This window comes from Solanum pennellii, chromosome 4 (assembly GCF_001406875.1).
Source record: "Solanum pennellii chromosome 4, SPENNV200".
NCBI lineage: Eukaryota > Viridiplantae > Streptophyta > Magnoliopsida > Solanales > Solanaceae > Solanum > Solanum pennellii.
In genome coordinates, this window is record NC_028640.1 from 52204316 (window position 1) to 52229183 (window position 24868).

Genomic DNA, 24868 nt, shown 5'->3' on the forward strand with positions numbered 1-24868 from the left:
CCCACCAATTCCCCAAATAGAACCCAATAACAGCCAACAACAATGTTAAGTATTAACATATTTATAATTTCCCCACACTACATAGCAATAGATAGAGTAGGACAATTTCATTTTTCAGAGAAGAGATAATTTACATCCCAAAAACCCTGGCAAATACATCGCCTGACCCGGACCCCTGGACTGTTTGATTTCCATACCCATTATAGTATTTGTTGAAACCTAACCTCTCATTTCTCTGGAGTTCTGCCATACCATCCACCTCATTTCTACATTGGAAATTTCCCAACAGGTCATGCTGAAAGCCGTTGGAAATGGGACCATTACCAAACTTCTGCAGGGGAAAATGTGTGTACAAAGATTGGTCAAAGTTTTGGCCTTGATCCACCAGCCTTGGTCCAAACTTCTTCGTGCCAGTATGCTCATCTTCACCATTAAACCTCTGGTCCTGATATGCAGATGGAGTTTGTGAAGCATGAACATGAGACAATTTCCCATCTTGATCAGCATGTTTTCGTTGCATCAAAAGCCAGAGTCTTGCCTCAGCCTCCAAAGCTCTACCCTGTGACCCAATTTCCAGACCTGAGATACTGAAACCATTTGTTGTTTTGCCTTTACCAGAGCTTAATATGGCAGGGTCAATAAAATCAGAGTCACCTGCACTGCTAAAGCTTCTCATTGATGACGGGTAGTGAATCAAACTTGATGAACTATTTACTAATTGACTTCCTGCATAGATAGAAGCAACAGAAATAAACTACTTCCAATTATATTTAGAACAGAAGAAAGCTTGGAATTAAAATACACAATGCCAGGACAGGTGAGTTACCAGAGAGTGTACGGGGGAATCCACCAATTTCATCAGACAACGGAAAACCAGGAGGCAGCTCCCTAGAGGATATTGAGAAACCAGGTGGTGCCATACCTTTTGGTCTTGAGACTGTTGAGGCAGTTCAGCAAATTCAATTTGAAAAAATTAGTTGCGTGCAAAACTTATCAATGATGCTCAGCAATACCATGGTACATGTTGGTAAGTTCCATCACAGAAGTCATGAAATGCACATGCACAATTAAGTAATATGTGGTTCCTAATTGGAGTACAATTTGTTGTACTGACCCCTACCTTGAGATCTATTACCAAGCAGAACCAGAAAAACGATGTATTTTTTTTTTACATTCCTTGTAGTGCTGTCAAGAGTTTTAACTTGTCGAATGAAGAAAAGTGACAATCAAACATTGGGTAAAATGCTTGTCAGAAACATACCAAAGCAAATTAAATTTTGAGTGCCAAAAGAATAACACAAATGCAGCAGTAAGGTTAGAAAAAATTAGTTTAACCCTGGTTTAGAAAAACGTATGCATGGCAGTTGGGATAGGCCAATGCATTTGCTTCTACCAATCCCACCCCCACCCCCTCCCCAAACTGACACCTCCTGGGTCCCCGCCCCTTTGCCTCTTGCTAATTGTATTGAACACTTAAATCTCTGTTTCCCTGAGTTGAGCTTGGATTCTTTTGGCTCAATCAAGACATGGCAGGAAGAACAGAACTTTATGGTCTATAGTGTATAGTATGCTTGAAACAGGGGTAGATGGAGTTTTAGCAAGCAAAAGTGGCAAATGAGGAAGAACTTGAGAAGGCACGGCCTGAGAATAGTCGTAATAACTGAGTCCTGGTTCAATTTTTACATCCAAATATTTCCTTCAGGGCCTTACAATTTTGTATAGCCAAACCTGTTCTCCACCCCTCTCTACAACAGCAGGAAAAGAAGTTATTCAACCTGGACCAGCCCTTCAAGTCACTCCCCATCCCTGCTGGCAAGTCCAAGCTATTGCAGCCCCATTCCCATCCCCGTAGAAATCTTGTCTAATTGGTACAGAAGAATATATCATAAAATAGTAAACAATGTAGGACATAGCCACTTGAAACCAAAAGGAAGACAGGTCCATGAATGAAAAACTGAGGCAGCAAAAATCAACTACTTTAGTCATAAGGAAATTTATGTTAACTCTTACTCTGATACTGAGAATCAAGCATATGCTGCTCTTTCTTTTCTCTGAAGTCATGAAGGATGGATGCCTGTTTAGATATCAGACTGATATTACTAGACGAAGAATTCAAATCAGCCCTTTGACCTGAAGATCCATCTTGCTTCATAAATGAGAATCCTTGACCACTGTGTAAGAATTTCCAGGAATCATGCTGCCCATTAGGTTCATTACACAAGCCAATTAAACTGTGACGCAAGGTCAAGGAATCGTCACGTGAACCAAGGTTCATAGCTAAAATGTTCGAATTCATACTGTTCTTCGCAGGACCGAATGCAGAACTTTCATCATAATTATTCAAACAATCATTTCTAGTCCTTCGCAGGTGCTCTACTATTTCTTCATTGGAGAATGAGCTAGAACCTCTATAAATTGTATCAGATTTGACAGAACTTTGAAATTCCAAATCATGTAATCCATCAATCATTGTCGAATTTACAAATGAAAGTGGAGGAGAAGCTTCTTCCACTTCATTATGTAAGGATCTATGCTCTGTGCCATTATTACTCAGACTACATGTCCTCCTGTGCATTAGCGAATGGCCACCAGAATCCCCTGTGCATTTAGCAGAATGAGAGGACATAAGGAACGCCCTTTGGTTAATACTATTTAAATCCTTCAATCGTTGACTGTCAATAGATATAGAGTCTTCCCTGAATGGCTCATCTGAAATTTCTATTGAATTTTGATCCCTTGGCAAATGATTGACAAGGTGGTTAGAAGATGGAACTTCAAAAAGCAATGTATCAGAATATGGCTCTTGAGCAAGATTATCTTTGTTAATTGTTTCGGGAGATAAACTAGAACACAAATCCAAAGTTCCACTGTCCTCACTGCAATTTCTAACTTTCTCTGCACCAGAATTATTACACAGTCCAACATCTACAAAAGCTGACATTCTGTTGGGGTCACCAGCATTTTCATCCTTATCACTACAAGGGATGACACGAGCCATATAGCTATTGTGATTCACTATATCACTGGCTGCACCCTAAAATCGCACAAAAAAAAACATCCGGTGAGATCATTTGCAGTTCAAGCAACCAGATATCAAGAAATAGTAGCTACCATAATATCAGAACTTAATAGAGAAAAAATATGTGGGACCACACTGGGTATTGCTGTTCTTCTTGTTGCTGTTGTAATAGAGAAAAAATATAGCATACTTCACCGAAAACTAGAGCAACTGGTCGCCTTAGATGCTTTGATAAAGCAATTTACAACCAACAAGCATAATTAAATTCCAAAATTATTACACTTACTGCACTTTGAGTGGTAGAACTCTCAGTAGAAGTAAAGCTAGTACAGGATAATTCATTAATTGGAGGTGGCAAGATATTTCCTGAGCGCTTCATTGCACTACTAGACGCACCAACAATTTGTTGAACTCTGCTCCTGTATAACCACCAAAGTGAAAAACCACCAGTTAGCTACACCCATGGGGAAATTAATCACCCAATTAAGATGGTATACAATCAATCCTTCATCTATGCAAGTAAAAGCCCAAAAAAAACAATAAGATTCAACTTCCAGAACCACTGAGGGTCCAATTAAGAATGATGTAAAAACATTCAATCAGAGATTTATGCAAGATCAGATCTCCAATTACCACAACATCCATTTAGTAGAGACTTTGTAACTTTCTAAGAGAAGACAGCAATATATTCTGAAAAATGAGATCAAAGCATACTGTGACCTCATTATTGTTCCAAAGTAGTTTGTAACTTTCTAAGACGAGACAGCAATATATTCTGAAAAATGAGATCAATACATACTGTGACCTCACTATTGTTCCAAAGTAGTAAAATCCTTCCATGGATGAACCCAAAAATGCAATGGGGAGTCAGTTTTAGAGCCTTGGTGGATGAATTTATGAGGCAAATCCAAGGTAAAGTACCATGGTGTATGTTATTTGTGGATGGTATTTCTGTTCGACGAGTCTCGTGGTGGAGTTAATGCTAAGTTAGAGGTTTGGAGACGGACCCTGGAGTCTAAGGTTGAGCAGGACGAAGATAGATACTTGGAGTGCAAGTTTGGTGACGTAACGCATGATGCTGACGTGGAAGTGAGGCTTGATACACAAGCCATCCAAAAGAGAGGAACTTTTGAGTATATTAGGTCGGAAATGGGAAGACAGATGAGGATGTCACTCACTATAATGATGCAGGGCGGATGAAATGGATGCTCACATATCAGGGATGGCCCATTTGGTCAAACTTTGTATTGCTTTTTGTGAAAAGAAAAAAAATCAGACCTGTTTGTTTATACAATTTGTCATTTTTTAACTCCAAACTTTAAAGAAAAGAAGTTTTCAATGAACCAATTTTTCAAGTACCAAAAAAAACACAGCTTATAACAATTTTTCAAGAGAAATACATGTACAAACACAACTTCAACTATCAAATACCCTTTTTCAACTAACTTCAAAAACTACTTTTTTTTCAAATATCACTCAATTTATGTCCAAATGCCTACTTTAAATAATCTTTTACATGTAGTTGTACAATATAATATCTATTTGGATAAACCAGAAGTATCTATCTTGTCGAAGTCAGCAGCTAGAAAACATAATAATGTAAATTTTGCAGGATTGGATTTGGAGAGATCAATTTCACTCAGACAATCTGAGATTCAATGTTTCTTTTATGTGTTGTGTTGTGTTGTGTTGTTACCACAGGGATCCAGTAATATACCGCTCTCAATCAACTTTAATTTGAGGATCACAGAAACACTTCAATCAGAAACAGAAATACAACCAAGAAAGCATGTCTAAATTTGGAGGCCAGCAAATGTTTGCATGACCAATACCTTGTATGAATTGCAGCTACCTCATCTTTACCAAAACTATCTTCATCGGCACCAAGGCTATGCAAATATAGACAGGAAAGATTATTGCAAGGCTGGAAAAAAGAAGCACCATGTCAACATTTCTATTGTGTTGGTCGCTTTCATATTCCTCAGCAAAGGGCATAACAGAAAGAAATGAGGTTAAGAAGCACCATGTACTGTACCGTGTTTCTCAACCAAGCATGACAATATTTTGCAGTCCCAAACGATGCTCTGCAAGGGCCATTTCACTTTGTCAATAAATTAAAATCAATCAATCAACTAGCCTTAACCCGAAACCTGCTAGAGTGATATGAATCCTTTGTATCTACTCCGCTCTATTTGAGCTATTTTTCCAATAATAAATAATTACCTTTGATAAGACAAATTAGAGGTTCTCTAAATTGCAACTCTCGCTTTGTCACTAAAGAATAAATTTGACGAAAATTTATGACGGGTAAGTCCTTACCTCAAATACATTCCTTCCAGGACAAAACCATGTACAGATTGAATACACTGTATGGCCTCTTCCTCTTTAGAATATGTAATATATCTGCGATTAAGAAAAGAACAGAAGAAAAAAAAACAATTATAGAGGCAAACAACAACTATCAGAAAGGGGAAAAAAACAACCAAACAATAATTTTAACACAGGTTGCGATGTCACGCACACCCTAGAAATAGACAAGTCCAGACAACATGGATTTTATCATGTGATTATCATCTAATAAAACCTACAGCTCAACCCTTTTGACTTCCATAAATACTGGACAAACTACAAGTATACATCTAATCAAACCTTCCATTGACCACAATATATTTTATTGACAACTCTAACAATCAATTTTTTTGATAAGTATTGACAGCTCTTACATTCTATCATGTGAAACATTTTAGACTCCCTACTACAACAAAATTCAAACTGCATGATTCTGCAAAATTACTTTTTTCATCTAAGGTAATAGAGCAAAGCCACTCATTTAGATGCCTTCATAGGTAAAAACTAGAGATCTGCACAATACAGCCTAAATAGTCAGGGTTTCCAGTGGAAATCAACCAGAACATCACTGTTGTAATGTGTCATAACCACTGAAATTATAATAAAATGGTTTTCAATTTCAGAAACAGGTTTCCGTAAAAGAAGTTTGTATGCCAAAAAGTCAATATATTCAACTTATATCATAGCTGTTTCGAAATTTCCATATTGCAATCTACCATTAAAGCCAGAGATAAAATGCAAAGAAGTTAGGTCAAACAATACAAGTCCCTTACAATTGCAAGGTTTCACACTCTAGAACTGTGTTGGAACTTGGAATCCAGATTTTAAAAGAGTAATGTAACCACATCAAACTTACACAAGAAAGATAAATTCTCAAAAGGACCTAGAAACTAGAGCCAGTTAACTGTCAAGTAAGGTTAACCTTTAAAATCCTAATTGCAGCAATAAGATTTGCACCAGGAAAGAAACAAAGCAAAATGAGAAATGAAAAATATTAAGACAGATGACGCAAGCAAATGAAATTTCATCACTTGAGACAGCTGGAAAAGTTGCATCGTCCAAAAGGAATAAACAAACCCAAGAAAACCCATCAGTTATAACAACACAAACCAAGATGATAGATGTATGTCAAACTTACACACTAAAAGTATCATTGGTAAACAGCTGGATTGAACCACCGGCAGTCCTAGATAGAGAAACTTTAGAAATTTTCCCATATTGCCCAAAATATTCTTTCCGTTGTAACAGCTGCCCAAGAAATATAAGACTTTTTCTTAATACATGAAAAATTTAAGATATAGAAACCTTCTTCAAGCTAATGGTAAAGAAGAATTCAATGAAGTGACATTTAAAAGTAGCAAACGGATAACAAGATAAAAGCTCCATACATCTTCATCCGCAATACCAAGAGGCAGCCCAGTCACATATGCCATTTTACGTTGAATGACCCGAACATTTGTAAGATCCTTCCTGACTTCATTAGCTTTTGTCTTTGCCTTTGGTGGTTTACTTTTCCGGTTCACATTTGTGTTCCCTGCCCTGTTTTAACTAATTGTCAATTCCATTCTGTCTCCAACACCTTGAGAAGTAAATTAGTCAATCAAAGTAAATACCTTTCAAAATTTGCTTGCATTGCCACAACTTTATCCATTTCATATTTAGTTCGACATGCAGGACATCGTCCCTCTGACACATCTTTCTCTGCTATGTCCATTATGTGATGCCAACACCAAACACACACCTATAGTGAGCAAAAGTTAGAAACCCACAAAAGCAGAATTATTTTGACAATCTTGATACATCAAACTTGATGTTCCTTTACTGAAAGCAGTGAAACAATAACCGTATCAAGAAAGAAGTTGAAGAGGTTGTCTCATTAAGTTCCTAAATTTCTCTGAACAACGAGTATGACATCTCCAGAGCTACTTGGGAAAATGGCAATCAACTAGGAGGCTTGAAGAACACACAAACTAGTACACGCCTATTCACAAATGAACTATGCTAGTTAGCATATAATCAAAATATAATTTCACATACATAGCTAAAACTTTTGGACTAGATCAAAATTGAAGTATGAAAGCATCATCTGCACTCCCCAGCACAGAATAACTCCATTCCAATCATAATTATACACTCAAATGTCTCCTTCAAATATAAGTCTTTACTCGATCAACATTTGAGAGGACTCTATGCCCAAAAAGATACCCCACCACACTAGTGCCGACTAAGATAGATCACATAATTCAACTTCCAATCCACTGCTCATTTATAGAGTAGACCTACCATTGATTTACCCACTAATAGAGATCTTCCAAAACTGGCAATTTTGTGAGTTCAGGATTATAGTTTATGACAAGAAGGAGACTCACAGAGTAAGTAGGACCATCCTTATGTGGACCAGGATAACATGAGTACATGGAGAATGACATTTTACAAACTGGCACAAAATCCACTCTGATAAATGTCCATTGACCCATCCATATCGATTCAGAAGTAGCCCATTATGAAAGTATTTAAAGCAATAGTTTGAATTTGATAAATACATTTTTCGTCGCTTAAAGAGAGGAAGCAATACAAAGCTAGGGGTGAAGCTGTGGCTTCAAACATCAGGCTCACACTTGTCCAAATGAGAAGCAGCCGTCCTTTGAATCTCAACTTTGAGGAGTTCGACTAATGTTAGCATACTATAAATTAGATGCTCAATTAGGTGTATTAATTGTAATTTGATTATTGTAGTAGTAGCACAACGAAATTCATATGTATTTGGTACTTTTAAGTTCTAAATTTCTGTGCACGTCTCATTTTCATTTTAAGCTCCTGGACCCTTTTTATTTTTTGGCGTTTTTGCTTTTAAAACACTAATCTGAATATTCACCCACTCGGATAAGTTTTATTAGAAGCACAAGAACTAAACAGAAAGCTATTTTGCTCGGACTCATCAAGATGTTGTTGTGTGGATGGGAAGTACATGGCTTTGTTTTTAACAGGGAAGTACATTGCCGTTGTCGGATGACATTTATAATGCTTAAAATTTGAAAGAAAGGACAACTGTTGGGGTGCAGTATTTGCTAGAAAAAGATGAAAATTTCTACTTTCTCCCCATCCCATCTATTAGTTATCATTTAATCAAAACAAGCTCATAAAGCATTTATTTTTATCTTCTACAATCTAAAAAAAGTAACTACAACTAAAAACTTACTGTGACAAGAACCAACCTTTTTTTGAAACTGGTAACATGTGACAAGAACCAACCTTGATCACTAATTGTTTAAGATACCATTCTATTCATTGATCATCGAAGAAAAAAAAATGATACAGTTGTACTAACAACAAACATCAAATTTCCAAAGCAGTCAGAACATGTTCGCAAAATTTTTCATAAACCAAAACATTGCAGACTGTCATAATACATAAGAGTTTGAATTAAAGAAAGGAAAAATAAGACCAGAACTAAAATTTAAAAATTGGTGATTTCTTCTCATTTGTTCAAACTTTGTGGACAGCATTAACATGTAATTGTGCTGGTGGAAGGTATAAGATACCCCATAGAACTAGTCCAAGGCCTAGACACCAGGGTTATAACTTGAAAAGGCCCAAAATAGAAATTCAGCTGATCTCTAGGTTAATTTGAAGTTGTGTTCAATCCACTATCTACCAAAACTTGAAACACATATATTAAAATAAAAAGACCCCAGCACAACTCTTTATTCTATCATTTTCAATTCGACTGAAAAATGGCAGGAACTTATAAAAGGAATATTTCAGAAGAAAAATAAGAAATAAAACCTGATAACCGCATTTGCAAGGCTTAAATTGCTGGTCGGTCCAGTCCATTTCTTCAGCACAAAGAGGACACCTTTTCTCTTCTTCATTGCTCATCATTGTCCTGTCATTCAATAAAATTCAGTCATTGCTACACATAAACAAAAAACTCAACAACACACACCTAAAATTCTCCAACAAACCAAATTCCAACTCTTACAAACCCTAACCAGCAAATAACATACAACGAGTCAAAAAAAATCGGCATTTCAATTGCAGATTGATTCTGATATCCAAATTCATAGAATTTCCAAATTCCGAACATGCAGATGAAGAAAAATACAACATTTTCCATGAACACAAAGGAAAAAATAACAAAACAGTGCATCAACATACATTTTTGGCGTCAAATGCAAAGCAAATGCAGGTAGTTTGAAGAAAAATGAATGAAAAAATTTGAATGGAGATTAGGGTTTTTAGATAAAATGTTTTTGGGGTAGTGATAGAAATATTTTTAGAACCAAAAAATGGAACTTACAAATGATTATTTATTATTTCTTTATGTGAAATGAAAAAAGGGACGCGAAAAACCAACAGAGGATTGAAAGCCACAGGTTTTATGGATGGATTTTGATGTTCCTTTTTATATATTTTTCATTTTCTATTTTTTCAAGAAATCTAAAAATAATAATTCTAAGAATTTTCTCCGACTAACTAATCTAGCAAACCGACACACACTAATAAATAGTGTCAAATTACTTCTCTTTTTTATTGAAAATTGAAATGGACATTTTATTAAGGGATTTCAAATGATGATTTGGAATTTTTAAAAAAGCTCACTTTATAATGTAAATAAAATTTTTAATCCGTATCATTGTTTTAAATTATAATTATTCTCACCAACAAAAAATTATTATTACTTTAAAATTCAAATTAATTCTTACTTTACCATTTATATTGATCAAATGTATTTACCAACCAATGTTCAATTTTTAATTTTTATTGAATTAAGCTTTATCAATAAATGTTGTATTTTAAAAAAGAATAGTTTTGTGAAAGTATAGTATGCGAATTTACATATTTTTGTTTATTTGGTTAAATTGTATAAAGATTTGGACAATTTTAATAGTTTTACAACTTATAAGGTTTTAATGTTTATCAGAAAACATACAACATAAAAAATCGCAATTATTTGTTCAAACAAAATTTCAACTTCATCTCATAATTTCATATCTTATGATTAAACGGGTTAAGATAATCTCTCACAGATAAGGATGTTTTGCTAGGTTCGATGCACTTGAGCTTTTTTTGAAGTAGTGATAAGTAGCGTACACTTCATTTTATCCATACCCCACTTAGTAGGATTCACTAGATACGTTATTTTTAGTATGATGTGTCAAATATGTGCTTTACAAAAATAAACAGATTTCCCACTTAGGATGTGTAGCCTTTAAATGCTTGAGTCATTCTTCCACTAAGTAGCCAGTTAGCTCAATGATTCGCTTGGGGACCAACAATAATTTTCAAGTGTCGGTCACGTCCAGGATGTAAGCTCAGGGCATGACATCCAAATAATTGTGACTTTTCTAAAGAGTTGTGACTTTTTGAATGAGTTGTGACATTTTCTGAACGGTTGTGCCTTTTCTGATAAGGCATAATAAGCACATGTTCAAACTACCTTTGTTGGCTATAAACAGAGGTTTCTTCACATTTTTAAACTATGAATTTTCTACGTTTATTCTTCTTCTTCTTCTTCTTAGAACACACACAATATATATATATATATATATATATATATATATATATATATAAGAGCCAAGTTGAGGACGACCAAGGGTAAATTTGTCAATTCATAAAGATTCTAGAATATATGTTTCTATAGTATGATATCAAGAAAGTGGTAATAGATTTGTAATGACCAAACAACCAAATATATTTTTCTAAATGTCATGTTAATTCTAATGATGTGACATTTAATATGGACTCACATTTTCAATCACACTTTTTTCTTAAATTTTTTTAATATAGACTAATAATTAGTCTATTTTAATGAGATCTTACACTTCTTATAGATTTATTTTCTATATAGTATAAAATTTTCATTAAACCAAAAATATCTATTAAGCAAATGTAGAATAAATTTTTGTTTTTACAACATACTAATCATTTTTATAGGTCTAAAGGTAATTAAAAATTAATGATTTGTTAAGACCTAGAAAATTGATTTATGTGGTATTTTTCTAAAAATATTATATTAATATATTACAACTAATATAGTTAATTGACGTGATAACTTATTTTAAGTAATATTCCACTATGTTATAAAGTAAAGAACTACTTACTATGAGGACATATAAAAATCTTCATATCAATTTTTTCTAAAACATCAAATTTGTAAATTTTTATAATAAAATAAATTACATATTAAAATAAGTAAATAAATTTATTGTGTGAATTTTCTTTGCACTAATATGTATAATATATAATTTGTACTCCATTTTTCATAAATAATATTCAACTATAAATAAATTATCTCTTATAATTTTCATGTTGTTTCATTATGACAATTAACTTATGACATATCTCTAACGAGTGGCAATTAACTCATAATGACCTTCATATAATAGTGAGTTATACTTTTTCTAATTTTATTTTATACTTCTTATAAGTTTAAATTATGATAAATTAGTGTCATCCGTCGAGAGAAAAGAGCATACTAAATATTAGATTATGAATGCTTTACAACTTAAAAATAAGTGTTTTCTCGATTGATATCAATAGTTGACTTTCAAAATTAAATTACTTTATTACCTTATTTTTATTACAATTTTGACATTATTGACAGAATATTGATTAAAAAAAATACTATAAAAATAATTGTGAAAAAACTTTAGTATCATTTTAAATTTTGTTAAAAGGCAAGTTACAAAAACTTAAATATCATAAATATAAAATTGATCTAAAGTTTCTACTCACTCCATTTTGATTTATTTAGTATTTATTTGACTTAACATGAAATATTTAAAAAAAAACACTTTTAGAACTCGTGGTTTAAAACAAACCATAGATGTTCATATGATTATAAATCATCTTACTAAGAATAAAATGAATATTTTTGAAGCCAAAATGTTATTAAATATATTGATACATCATTCTTTTGAAATTGAGTACAAAAGAAAAATATGCCACATAAATTTTCATAGTGTTAAAAGTTAATTACATTATATCCCTACTTTTTTTTAAATTACAAAAAGTTCATAGATTCATTAGCAGAAATACGGAAACATCGGTCGCAATACTACTCAAAAAACTTGCAGACACATATCTCGTGTATGAATCCGAGAGGGAATATAGGTGTAGCTGAAAGGAGAGAGATGTATCCAAGAGAGGATAGAGATGTATTAAAGAGGGGATAAAGATGCATTCGTGAGAAGATAGAGATGTAACCGAGAGGATATAGTGGTGTATACAGAGGATAGGAATATAGCTGAGAGGGAATTTTCATATTTTTTAAAAAGTTATAAGAAACTTTAGAAACTATAATAAAATAAGATGTAAATTTAGGTAAATTTTTTAAATTAAAATTGAAAAAACAATTTATTATATTGGGCTCGTGAACGGACCTTCAATTATCTAGTATATATAGAAGAGTGAAGTGAGCGACAACCAATGTCAAAGTTGTAAATAATCTCATTTTCGAGGGTAATATAAAATTGTAATTATGATGACCATGTGTCTATCTAAAATTGTGGGACCCATTTTTTTAGAAGAGTACTTATTATTTTATTATGTTCATTAACACCTTTTCTTTTTGCACTAAAATAAATATGATTTAAAATTAATAAAATGACGGTAAAAATATTTTAATTAGGAAGCATTAAAATAATAAAATAGATAGATAGATAAACTAAATGAAATTAAAATATAGTCACTAATGGCGAAATAAGATTTTCTTCAACTATGAAATACATTTAACATAGAGACAATGAATTTGTCACTGGTTGAAGTAAAATAACTAGCGACAATATAATTTTGTCAGTAGTAATAACCTTTTTAGTGACAAAACATACTATTAACTATAAAAAGTATACGTAGTTTTTACGACAAATAAACTTTTCACTACTGTTTAAGGATTTGGAGACGATTTTCCTTTTTGTAGTTAATATAATATTTTCAGCGACAAAGCACTAAAACGTCTTTGTATACTTTTAGTGACGAATTATTTTTCGTCTCACAAGATTTTTAGTGACGAAATATGATTTATAAATGACGAAATTATTTGTTTATGATAATCAAATTTTTTTAGTGTGTAGACATGAATTTCTCAATTCAAGGACCTTCGTGGTAACATGTAGTAGCCCCATGATTAGGAATATAACCCCTAATGATTAGGAACTCAATACTCAAGACTTAGACCTTGAAGATACTACTCCTCTTAAAGATACTCAATTTATGAAGTTCGTGCCAAATTTATGGGCATGAACGGCTCGACTTGAGGGTCTAATAACAATATGGAATTCATGTATATGATTTTTCTGATTTTCATACTTACTTCATTAAAACTTAGCCCAAATCAATAGTTGATCTCAAAGGATTCCTAATTGGACTCAAAGACTTTTTTGAACTCTATTCTTAGCTCTTTCTTGAATTTGAATTATGAATTAAAGAGTTATGATTCACGATATGAAGGATCTCGATGACAATGTAGACTCATGAATACATTTTCATCATTCTCATACTCACTTACTCAAGTCTTTAAACAAGTTATTAGAAATTAAAGAAGACTCCTCAAAAGACTCGAAGGGACTTTCTAAAAAAGATTCGAAAGAACTCTCAAGACTTAACTCTTAGCTCTACCTTGAATTTGAATTATGAATTAAAGGTTTATTTGTGGTAGGAAAGATATCGTTATGATTAAATGAGTTTTAGATAGTTAATCATGATGAACGGTCAAGAAAACACTGTATGAGAGTAAGTCCGCGATAGAGATATGCATTTTAATATTTAATCACGAAATAATAAATTTAAGATGAAATATTGGGCCCGTTAACGGGCCATTTCATATCTAGTATATATATATAAACACTTTCACATTATAAGATTGTGTCTTTTATGGAGGATTAGTTTTGTTTCATTTTTTTTTTGGTGAAGATCCAAAGTAGACTTCCAAGGAATCGACGAAGTTTTACAAAAATTAGAAATGAAATTTGTAACAATGAAGAAGATACAAAACAAGTTTTTTACATAGTTCATGAAGACCCGCAATCGAAGGGATACAATGTCAAAAAGACACTAGAATTACGAATAGATGTATAGGTAAACATAAGTTAGGGTAGAAAATACTTGAAAATATAAAGAAAAACATAAAAGTAAACTCTTTGAATTCTAAGGATGTCACATAGGTGGACCTACGATTCTCTCTCTATTTATATGTAACATTCCGAAAGTCCATGACCTAAGCTAGAGCCTCACATGATTAACTAAACTTTAAAACATTGTTTCTAAGCCTAAAATAATATTTATAAACCATTTAGGAGTTTTAGAGTCAAGGCGTCAAGAAACGTCCATGATATCCGGAAACTAGCGAAATTGAACTAGTAGACGTCCCTATGATATGTGAAGGTCTGGGAATGGCATATGAAGTCTAAAATTGGTAAAAAGACTTTAAATAGGTAAAATATAGTATATAGGGTCTAAACGTCCAGTAACGACTCCCCAAAGGGTCCGGAACATGGGCAAGCAGGCTGTTGAGCATTGTGCAGCTAACACGGGGAGGCAAAATAGTTGCCTCGCTATGCAGGGTCTACACGAGGCTTACTGCTCAACCCGTATTTCAAAAATAAAATGTGAAATTGACCCTGCGACGCAGCCACTTTCCAAATTCGTTAGTGTCGTATTTTAAGCATTTTGACTTCACAAAAAGACCCAATTAAGTGAGGGGTCGTTTGGGTAATTTAGGGGGTGACTATATTGACTAAGGGTCAGTTTTAAGTCATTTTTCACTCACCTAAATCAAATCCTTAAAACAAAACTCAAAAGCTCTCATTTCTCTCTACTTTCTCTCTCCCAAAACTCTTCATTGAAGAAGCAAGAAAGCTTGAGGAAGAAGACCAATTCCTCTAGGATTTCACTTGGATTTCATGTATTAATTTTCATTAAGGTGTAGGTTCTTCACTCTTGGGATTCCTTTCCCCAAGAGGTCCTTTCAAAGTTGATTTCTAAATCACCCAGTTCCAATGGATTTTCTCTGCTAATGGGTTTTCTTCTAAACTTGAAATTGATGTTTGATTATGACTAATTGTGATAATTCATGGATAATTAAGTGTAGATTTTTGAGTATTTGATGATAATTGTGGAAAATTCCTATGGATCATGTTCCTTTTCCCAATTTCCCCAAATCTTGGATCTTGCTTATAAATTGATGGGAATTGATGAATGTATTGATTGTTAGACTTGTACTTGGTGATGAAGTTCAATTGAAGTATGTTTTGTAATTGGATTAAGTAGGTGTAGTATGATGATGCAATTGAAATGTCTTGATTATGTGATTGTGAGATTATGCTTAAGATGCAATGATATAAGGTTGGTTATGAAGTACCTATGTACCTTACTATGATATACTGATGTTAATGTGCTAATCTCACATATGAGAGTTATATTGAAAGGATGTTCTTATGCAATTCTTATTGAGCTAATGACTATGACTATACAAGGAGATATTCTCATTTGACCTAAACTAAGTTATAATTGTTAAATAAAGACATTTCAAAAAGGGACTTTATCTTAGCACCGAGTGAACTAGTAGTGAGGAGTGTCCTTTCCCAAGTAGGGAAGGTAGGTTCACTATTGTACTCGTGAGATTGGAGACTATAATGACAAAGGCACAAAGAGGATCCCAAGTAATATCTCCTAGTTCTTGAACTATGTTGCCCCCATAAGAACACTAGCTAGTGGATCCACCTAGATGCTATGTTCATGTCTTGGTACTACCTTGGCAAGTAGTCTGCCTTCTTTCGGTGTATCACATTAGTTCATGTGGTCTATGTCGGTTAAGGCAAGATGTTCCCAAAAGTAAAATGAAGTAATAAAGTGAACTCTAACTAAGATGACTTTAAGGGTTTAACTTAGTTTAGGTAGGAGTATGGGACTCTACCTATACATTGCACTAGTTAGCCTTGATGAAAGTCTTAGAAGGATGTTCTTATGTTCTTATGCTCTTATAAAGTGAATGATATGCATATGTTGACTTTACATGTTGATGATACTATATGATGTTGGTTTCATGTATGAACATGTTATTGGTCTATATTGCCAAACATGATGATGATTACTCTTGATGCTATATCATGTGATGTTAGGCATTGCTTATGATCCGTTATTTAGTTTACTTTGTTGAGTGAAGTTATGGAGATTTTCTTGGTCATTTCACCTGTAGACTTGATATGGGGTTATGAGTAGAGTCTTGTATATGCTGCAATGTTATGAACTCTTATATATGCTTTGTTATTATAAAATGATGTTAAAGTTGCTTTGGCTATGGTTCTAATATGCTACTACATATGCTGACTTGATTATACTTGATGATGTTGGAAGAGCTTAGTCCTTTTCGAGGACGACGATACCGGTTACTTCTAGGAGGTGCTCCCCGGATGTGATAATATATATAGCGGTTGTCTTGGGGCATTTTTAAAAAAATAGAAAATTATTTGGAATTTAGGATGTGTTTGGTAGTTAGAAAAATGTTTTCATGGAATTTTTTTTTCTAGAAAATGTTTTCTTGAAAAACAAGTGAATTTTAAACTTATTTTCTCATGTTAGTTGGTGAGTAGAAAATATTTTCTAGAAAATACTTTTTAATGTTTGTTTGGTGAATGACAAATATTTTCTAGAAAACATCTTTTTTTTTGTCCTGAGACTAAAAAATACTCTTTAGAAAAATAATTTATGATATGAAAATCAACCCCTATAATTGATCTAGGACCTGACCTTAACACCCAAATTAGAATAAGACCCCGATGACCATTCCAAAATTTGACTCCAAGATCTGAATCGGACTTTCGACTTAGGACTTACCAAGAAAAATATTTTTCAAAAATAAATTCTTTTTGAGGAGTGAGGGGGAGGCAGAAGGCGGTGAGGGATGGGGTAAGGGTGGAATAAAAAATGAAAAAAAATTGAAATACTTTTCAAAAATAATTTTATTAAAAAAAATTGAAGGAGTGGCCTAGGTTTAGGGGTGTGGGGTGGAGGTGGCATAAAAAAAAGGTAAAATTTGAAATATTTATCAGAAACAACTTCTTTTATTAGTTTTTAACTAGGAGGGGGTGGCTGAAGGGGGTAGGAGGAGGGTATGGGATTATTAAAATGATTTTTCAAAATTTGAAACATTTTCAAAATTGTTATGAAACTATAGAATAAGAAGAAGAAACTAGAGAGAAGAGAAGAGAAGACTTATTATTTCTCTTGATGAATGAATTTACAATGAAGAGGAGCTCTCTATTTATAGGAGAAATCTAACTTGGTCCCCAAGTAGGACTCTTAACCATATTCTAAAAGGATTCCACATGATAGACATTCACTATAATATAAATACTTTATTACACTCCCCTGAATGTCTAATTCATAGATGATGTGCCTCGTCAAAAACCTTACCTAAAAATAACTTTAAGAAAATAAAAAACTTTAGTAAAGGAAAAGAGTATACATATCTATTAATACGCATCTAGGCTGCCTCATTAAAAACCTTACAAGGAAAATCCAGTGGGACAAAACCTCGTAAGGAAAAAAGAGTACATCGCGTATTAACTCTCCCTAATGAGAACATCAATCAAGAGATTTGAATTTTCGCATTCCAAGCTTGTGCACCATCTTCTTGAAAGTTGCAATTGGTAAAGATTTGGTGAATAGATCAGCTACGCTGTCACTTGAACGAATCTGTTGCACATTTATATCACCATTCTTTTGAAGTTCATGTGTATACAAAAGCTTTGGTGAAATGTGCTTTGTTCTATCTCCTTTTATGGATCCTCCCTTAGGTTGTGCTATGCATGCTGCGTTATTTTCATATAAAGTGGTGGGTACTTTATCACACTCCAAATCACATTTCTCTCGAATGAGATGTATCATAGACCTTAACCACACACATTCTCTACTTGCTTCATGAATAGCTATTATTTCAGCATGATTAGATGAAGTGACTACGATGGACTGCTTTGTAGATCTCCAAGATATGGCAGTCCCCCCCACATATAAACACATAGCCTATTGGGGATCGAGCTTTGTGTGGATTAGATAAATATCTTGCATCAGCATAACCAACAATAATGGGGCTACAATCATTAGAAAAAAATAAGCTCATATCAGTTGTTCCTTTAAGATATCGCAAAATGTGTTTGATCACATTCCAATGTCTCCTAGTAGGAGCAAAACTATACCTTGCTAACAAATTAACAGCAAAAGCTATATCAGGCATTGTAGTATTAGCAAGATACATTAGTGCACCAATTGCACTAAGATATGGTACTTCAAAACTAAGAATCCCCTCATCCTTTTCTTGAGGTCAGAATGGATCCTTATTAACATCAAGTGAATGAACAACTATCGGAGTACTTAATGGATGTGCTTCATCCATACAAAATCTTTTCAACACTTTCTCTATGTAGACAGATTGATGAACAAAAATACTATTTGTCAAATGCTCAATTTGCAAATCAAGACATAATTTTGTTCTTCCCAGATCTTTCATCTCAAATTCGTTCTTTAAATAATCAACTGCCTTTTGAAGCTCTATTGGAGTTTCAATAAGATTTATGTCATTAACATAAATAGCAAGTACAACAAATTCCGATATTATTTTCTTTATAAAGACATATGGACAAATTGCATCATTTGTATAACCTTTATTAATTAAATACTCACTAAGACGGTTATACCATATGCATCCAGATTGCTTCAAACCATATAATGATCTTCGCAATTTTATTGAATACATTTTTCGAGATTTTGGGTTACATTATTTAGGCATCGCAAATCCTTCAAGAATTTTCATGTATATCTCATTAACAAGTGATCCATAAAGGTAGGCTGTAATCACATTCATCAAATGTATTTCAAGTTGCTCATGGAATGTGAAACTAATGAGATAACGCAATGTTATTGCATCCATAACGGATGAGTATGTCTCTTCATAATCGACGTTAGGCCTTTGAGAAAATCCTTGTGACACAAGGCGTGCTTTATACCTTTGTATTTCATTTTTTGCACAAAAATCCATTTGCAACCAACAAGTTTAATACCATTAGGTGTTTGAACTATAGTTCCAAAAATTTCACGCTTGACAAGTGAATTTAACTCTGATTGAATTGCTTCTTGCCATTTTGGCCAATCATTTCTTTGTCGACATTCTATAACAGATTGAGATTCATGATCCTCATTATCTTGCATGATATTTGTTGCAACATTATATGCAAAGACATAATCAACAATTATTTCTGATCGATTCATATTAGTTCAACATCTTTTAAATTTATGGATAGTTCATTATTTCCTTGAGTTTCAAGTTCATTGATTCTTTCATGAATATCATACTTATTCAAATTTTGAACTTCCATATGATTCGTAGTGTCATCTTGACATTTTACCTTTCTTTTTCTAGGATTTTGATCCTTAGAACCCAAAGGTCTACCACGCTTTAGGTGTGCTTTTGATCATTAGTTATGACACTAGTGGATGGTCCTATAGGGACATCAATTCAAATTGGGACATTCTCTGCAGAAATATGTGATTTAGTAATCCTTTTCGAATTTGTAAATACGTCTGGCATTTGATTTGCAATTTTTTGCAGATGAATAATATTTTGTACTTCTTGTTCACATATAGAAGAATATGGATCAAGATGAGACAATGATAAATTTTTCCACAAAATTTCTCGTTTTATTTCACTATTCTCTCCCCCTAATTTTGGGAAAACTGTCTCATCAAACTAAAAATCTGCAAATCGATCAGTAAACATGTCTCCAGTCAATGGTTCAAGATAGCGAATTATGGAGGGTGACTCAAACCCAAGATATATTCCTAACCTTCTCTGAGGGCCGATTTTAGTGCGATTTGGTGGTGTCGCAGGCACATGTACAACACATCCAAAAATTCTTAGATGGGATATATTAGGTTCTTGACCCATAACCAATTGCAATGGAGAAACCTTATGATAACTTGTCGGTCTGAGACAAATAAGTGTTGCAGCATGCAAAATGCATGTCCCCACACAGAAGTGGGCAACCTAGTTTTCATAAGCAATGGTCTTGCTATTAATTGCAGACGTTTAATTAATGACTCAGTGAGACCATTCTGAGTATGAACATGAGCAACAGAGTGTTCAAATCTTATCCCGATTGCTAAACAATACATTAAATGATTGAGAAGAAAACTTGCAGCATTATCAAGATGAATGGACTTAATCTGATTATCAGGAAAGTGTGATCTTAACCTTATTATTTGTGCCAATAATTTTGCAAATGCCAAGTTACGAGATGACAATAGGCACACATGAGACGATCTAGAAGAAGCTTCTATTAGAACCATAAAGTATCTAAATGACCCACTAGGTGGGTGAATAGGTCCACAAATATCCCTATGTATACGTTCCTAGAACGTAGGGGATTCAATATCAACTTTCGTTGGTGATGGTCTCACAATTAACTTGCCTTGATAACAAGCAGTACAAGAAAATTCACCATCTAAAAGAACTTTTAGGTCCTTTAATAGATGTCCATGTCCATTCGATTTTTTTATAATTCTTCTCATCATTATTGACCCAGGATGTCCCAGGCGATCATGCCAAAGTACAAATGTATTGGAATATGTAAACTTCTTATTTATTATAAAATGTGCCTCAATTGCACTAATTTTTGTCCAATACAAGCCAGAAGATAAAACTGAGAACTATTCTATAACACATGTTTGCCCAGAGACATTCTTGGTGATACCAAGATTTTCAAGATTTATTTCATCCATTGATTGGATATGATAACCATTTTCACGGATATCTTTAAAACTCAACAATTTTATCTTAGATTTTGGATAAAACATAGCATTATGAATGATGAGTTTAGTTCCCTTGGGCAAAATTACTATGGCTCTTCCAAAACCCTCAATCATATTATTACTACCGAAAATTGTAGTAACATTTATTTTGCCCATACTTAAATGAGAAAAATATTTCTTATTTTTTAATATCATATGTGTTGTACTAGAATCAATCAAGCAAATATCTTCATATTTCGATAATATGTTCTTAGAATTATCCATATCTTCACATGAAATGACATACAAAAAATATATATATATTAAATATTAGTGTTGTCAAAAGGGTACAATATATTCAAAGCAATAAATTAATAATTAAATATTAAAAATTGAACCTTAATTTATTATTTCCTCTAAGTAAAAAACGAGTTCGTAGGAGAATAAAATAAAATTATTATTTAATCCTAGTTAATAACAGACTGCATGGTTTTAATATTAGATAAAGTTAAAGACCTAATATAATACAAACACATGATAAATCCTAGTTAATGACAGACTGTATGTTTTTAACATTAAATCAGGTTTAAAGACCTAATATAATACAAACACATGATAAATCCTATTATTTGACTAACACTATCATATTAGAATCATATAAATAAATCAATGAAAATATATATATTATTTAATTAAGACGGAACAAGCTACTGAACTATAAAAATATGACTAAGCTAATTTAAAATACTAATACTCATGCAAACAACTATCATTACATGAAATTTACTAATAACTACTTCCAAAAAAAATCACTCTTCCATGTTCACAGAACAATCACCAATTAAGTGATCTATCTTTCCTTCAGGATGTGCGAAGAAATTTGCTACACCCATATGCGTGATGTCAACTTGATTTCCAGAGATAAAATTTGCCTCAGGATTTTTCTCTTTATTCTTTAGCGATTCTTGATAAAGCTCAACAAAGTGTTTGGGAGTACGACAATCACGTGCATAATGACCTCTTCCACCACATCAAAAATAACCTTCCCTAGTTGTTTCACGTTTCTCATCCTTTCTTTTTTCCTTTTTATTTGATTAATGATTAACACTAGGAAAAGAATTACGTTCTTGACCATAATCACGACCACGATCGCGTCGACGTCCACGACCATGATGAGGGCCGCGACCTTTTTCATGCCTAGGATGGTGGGCGTATGCCTCATTCACTTCAGGAAGTAGTTCAGATCCAGTAGGCCGATTCTCATGATTTTTCAATAATAAATCATTATTTTGCTCAGCCACAAGAAGATGAGAAATAAGTTCAGAATACTTTTTGAAACCTTTCTCTCGATATTGTTGCTGAAAGAGCACATTCGAGGCATGGAAAGTGAAGAACGTCTTTTCCATCATATCAACCTCAATAACCGTTTCTCCACATAATTTCAACTGAGAGGTGATTCTGAACATGGCAGAATTATACTTATGTATATACTTAAAGTCTTGTAGCCTTAGATGCATCCAATCATATCGTGCCTTTGGATGTATGGCCATCTTCAAGTGGTCAAATCTTTCTTTTAGGTTTTTCCACAAAACAAGTGGATCCTTAACTGTCAGATATTTGATTTTCAGAATCTCGTCAAGATGATGACGCAAGAATATCATTGCTCGTACACAACTTTTATTTGATGCCTTATTTTCTTCTTTTATGGTGTCTCCAAGACCCATTGCATCAAGGTGGATTTCAGCATCCAACACCCATGAGAGGTAGTTCCTGCCCGAATTTTGAAGGGCAGTGAACTCTAGTTTTGTAAGATTGACCATTAAAATTAAAAACAAAAGAAAAAATATTGAAGGAACTCCAAAAACCTTAAAGTTAATTCTACTTCGGAGGCGCTATGACCATTGCTAGAGATGGATGGTGCCTCTTCCAGGTGGTGTGGAATCACCAATACCCCAGAAAATAACATACCTAATACTTTTAACTCCACCATTCAACTAATCTGTCAAGCCCATCCCAATGTAAGAACACATATGTTGACAAAGAACCTACCGTAGTTTGGGAGGAAGAAGAGGTCTGATTATATCTGAAGATTTGAAATTTGCAATTATTAGCAAATTCTTTTATGGATGGCCTGAACTGGAGAAGGTTCAAAAATTATGCCATTACAGTGGGTAATTAAAGAAGGAATGCAAGATCTGTTTTTGGAGAGATAGACACATACTAATTCGTCTTTCCACCATATAAAATTACGTTTATATCATGTCAAAGTCTACTTATTCTCTTCGGGTCAAAGACTATTCTATTAGACGAGACCTTTCAAATTGGAGCCGTATTTTAATTCGAAATAAGAAATATCAACTACTTTAGCTTGGATTTTGTTCTCTTCCCCCGATTTTTTTAAAGAATCCTTATTTATGATATCAAAAGCGGTTGGAAAGTCATTACATGTTGATATGACTATCAAAAATAAATCTAGACCTAGTTGTGCTAAGGTGAAAGTAGAAGTAGAACTTTAATTTTGAGAGAATTTCCCATTAATGTTGGAATTGAAAAGGCCAGTACGGGAAAACCATCTCAATATGGATAAATATTTGTTATTATTACATGTTAAATTATTGCAAAACTTGCAAGGGCATGATGAATCAGAACATTTTGTGCTTCGTCAAGAATTTAGAGCACAAAATGAGAAAGTGGAGAATGATGAAGAACATCAACACCAGGAAGATGGATCTAGGACATCAACTAGTGGAAAGACTATAGGTCCATCAAATCAAATTCGAGAGGAGGTACCAAATGCAGAATTAAAGGAAAATGAAGCACCTTTAAGAGGAAGAGGTCGTCAACATACAAATCAAACAATTAAATCAATCAATGAAGAGATAGAATGACATTAAGGATAATTGAGTCTTTATTCCTAACAAGGGAGCGAGACCTTCACAAAAGAATCTCAACGATACAGAATCAACATTGAAAATTACAAATTCATTTGTTGCACTAGCTAACATAAAGAAAGAGCACGATGTCAAGGATCCAAACACAGTTCAAAACTAGTCTTGTAAAGCTTGTTTGAAGCTTTATTTGCTGAGATCACAAATACACAAAAATAAAAAATTGAAGATCAACAAAGAATAGGAGGTTACTCAGAAAATCATAATGTGATTGAGGAGGCATACTGTTTGAAAAAGGTCCATGAACCATCAAGAATAAATACAAATACATTAGAGACAGATACAAATGAAGGTCATGATCAAAGTGAAGAAAACCAGTCAAAAAATCAAGAGGTGACTAAGGAAACTAACTTTCCAGTAATAGAGCAGGAAATATCAGAATCCTACATAAGGCACACAAAAACACAAGTTAGTGAGCAAACAATTCTAGCGATAGAAGTAAATAATCAATAGTTTAATGGTGAACTCACAACACTGGAGGAGAGTATAGAGAATATACAGACCTTGACATCAATATTGAAAAAGTAACTACGACAAATAAATATGAAAATTTGGGAGAGCACAAAACAATGACAACATCTCTATATAATATAAGTTTAACATAAATTAGGCAACAATAGATATAATGGGAGTATAAAATAGTTCAGAATCTAAACCAAGAGTAGAAAAAGAAAAAAGAAACTTAATGGAGGTGGATGAATCACATGATAACATCAATTCCAAGCAAAACATACCTCAGGAAATAATATACCAACATAGATAACAAAAA

At 33.3% G+C, this 24868-nt stretch overlaps 2 protein-coding genes across 7 annotated transcripts; both read right to left on the minus strand.

Annotated features, from left to right (window-relative positions):
• Positions 1 to 27: 27 nt before the first annotated feature.
• LOC107018096 lies at positions 28 to 9784 on the minus strand. 6 transcript variants are annotated; one of them, XM_015218474.2, is made up of 13 exons: positions 9376 to 9492; positions 9155 to 9254; positions 6982 to 7109; positions 6757 to 6907; positions 6507 to 6616; positions 5339 to 5422; positions 5043 to 5103; positions 4852 to 4943; positions 3306 to 3438; positions 2011 to 3034; positions 827 to 937; positions 655 to 726; positions 28 to 579 (listed from the first exon to the last, which is right to left on the minus strand). In XM_015218474.2, exons 1-13 carry the CDS (start codon positions 9483 to 9485, stop codon positions 131 to 133), a joined length of 2625 nt encoding a protein of 874 aa, XP_015073960.1. In that variant the 5' UTR covers positions 9486 to 9492; the 3' UTR covers positions 28 to 130. The 6 variants fall into 6 exon arrangements, with proteins under 6 accessions (XP_015073960.1, XP_015073962.1, XP_015073961.1 ...); XM_015218477.2 differs by having other exon boundaries at positions 339 to 559; positions 9376 to 9493; XM_015218476.2 differs by lacking the exon at positions 9376 to 9492 and adding an exon at positions 9669 to 9784 and having other exon boundaries at positions 28 to 726.
• A 12176-nt stretch (positions 9785 to 21960) lies between these two features.
• On the minus strand, positions 21961 to 22971 carry LOC107016762. Its single transcript, XM_015217129.1, has 2 exons — positions 22275 to 22971; positions 21961 to 22169 (listed from the first exon to the last, which is right to left on the minus strand). The coding sequence occupies exons 1-2, from the start codon at positions 22969 to 22971 to the stop codon at positions 21961 to 21963; spliced, it is 906 nt and encodes a 301-aa protein (XP_015072615.1).
• Positions 22972 to 24868: the final 1897 nt, after the last annotated feature.

Bases quoted from the DNA above. Each gene is read 5' to 3' on its own strand.
- LOC107018096 (XM_015218472.2), bottom strand. From the start codon at position 9,485: ATGGAAAATGTTGTATTTTTCTTCATCTGCATGTTCGGAATTTGGAAA. The intron at 7,110-9,154 runs GTTTTATTTCTT...TGCTCACTATAG, and splicing joins CTTGCAAATGCGGTTATCAG to GTGTGTGTTTGGTGTTGGCA. The intron at 3,035-3,305 runs GTAAGTGTAATA...GTGCGATTTTAG, and splicing joins GTTCTACCACTCAAAGTGCA to GGTGCAGCCAGTGATATAGT.
- LOC107016762 (XM_015217129.1), bottom strand. From the start codon at position 22,971: ATGGTCAATCTTACAAAACTAGAGTTCACTGCCCTTCAAAATTCGGGC. The intron at 22,170-22,274 runs GTAATTCTTTTC...GTGGTGGAAGAG, and splicing joins TCGTGATTATGGTCAAGAAC to GTCATTATGCACGTGATTGT.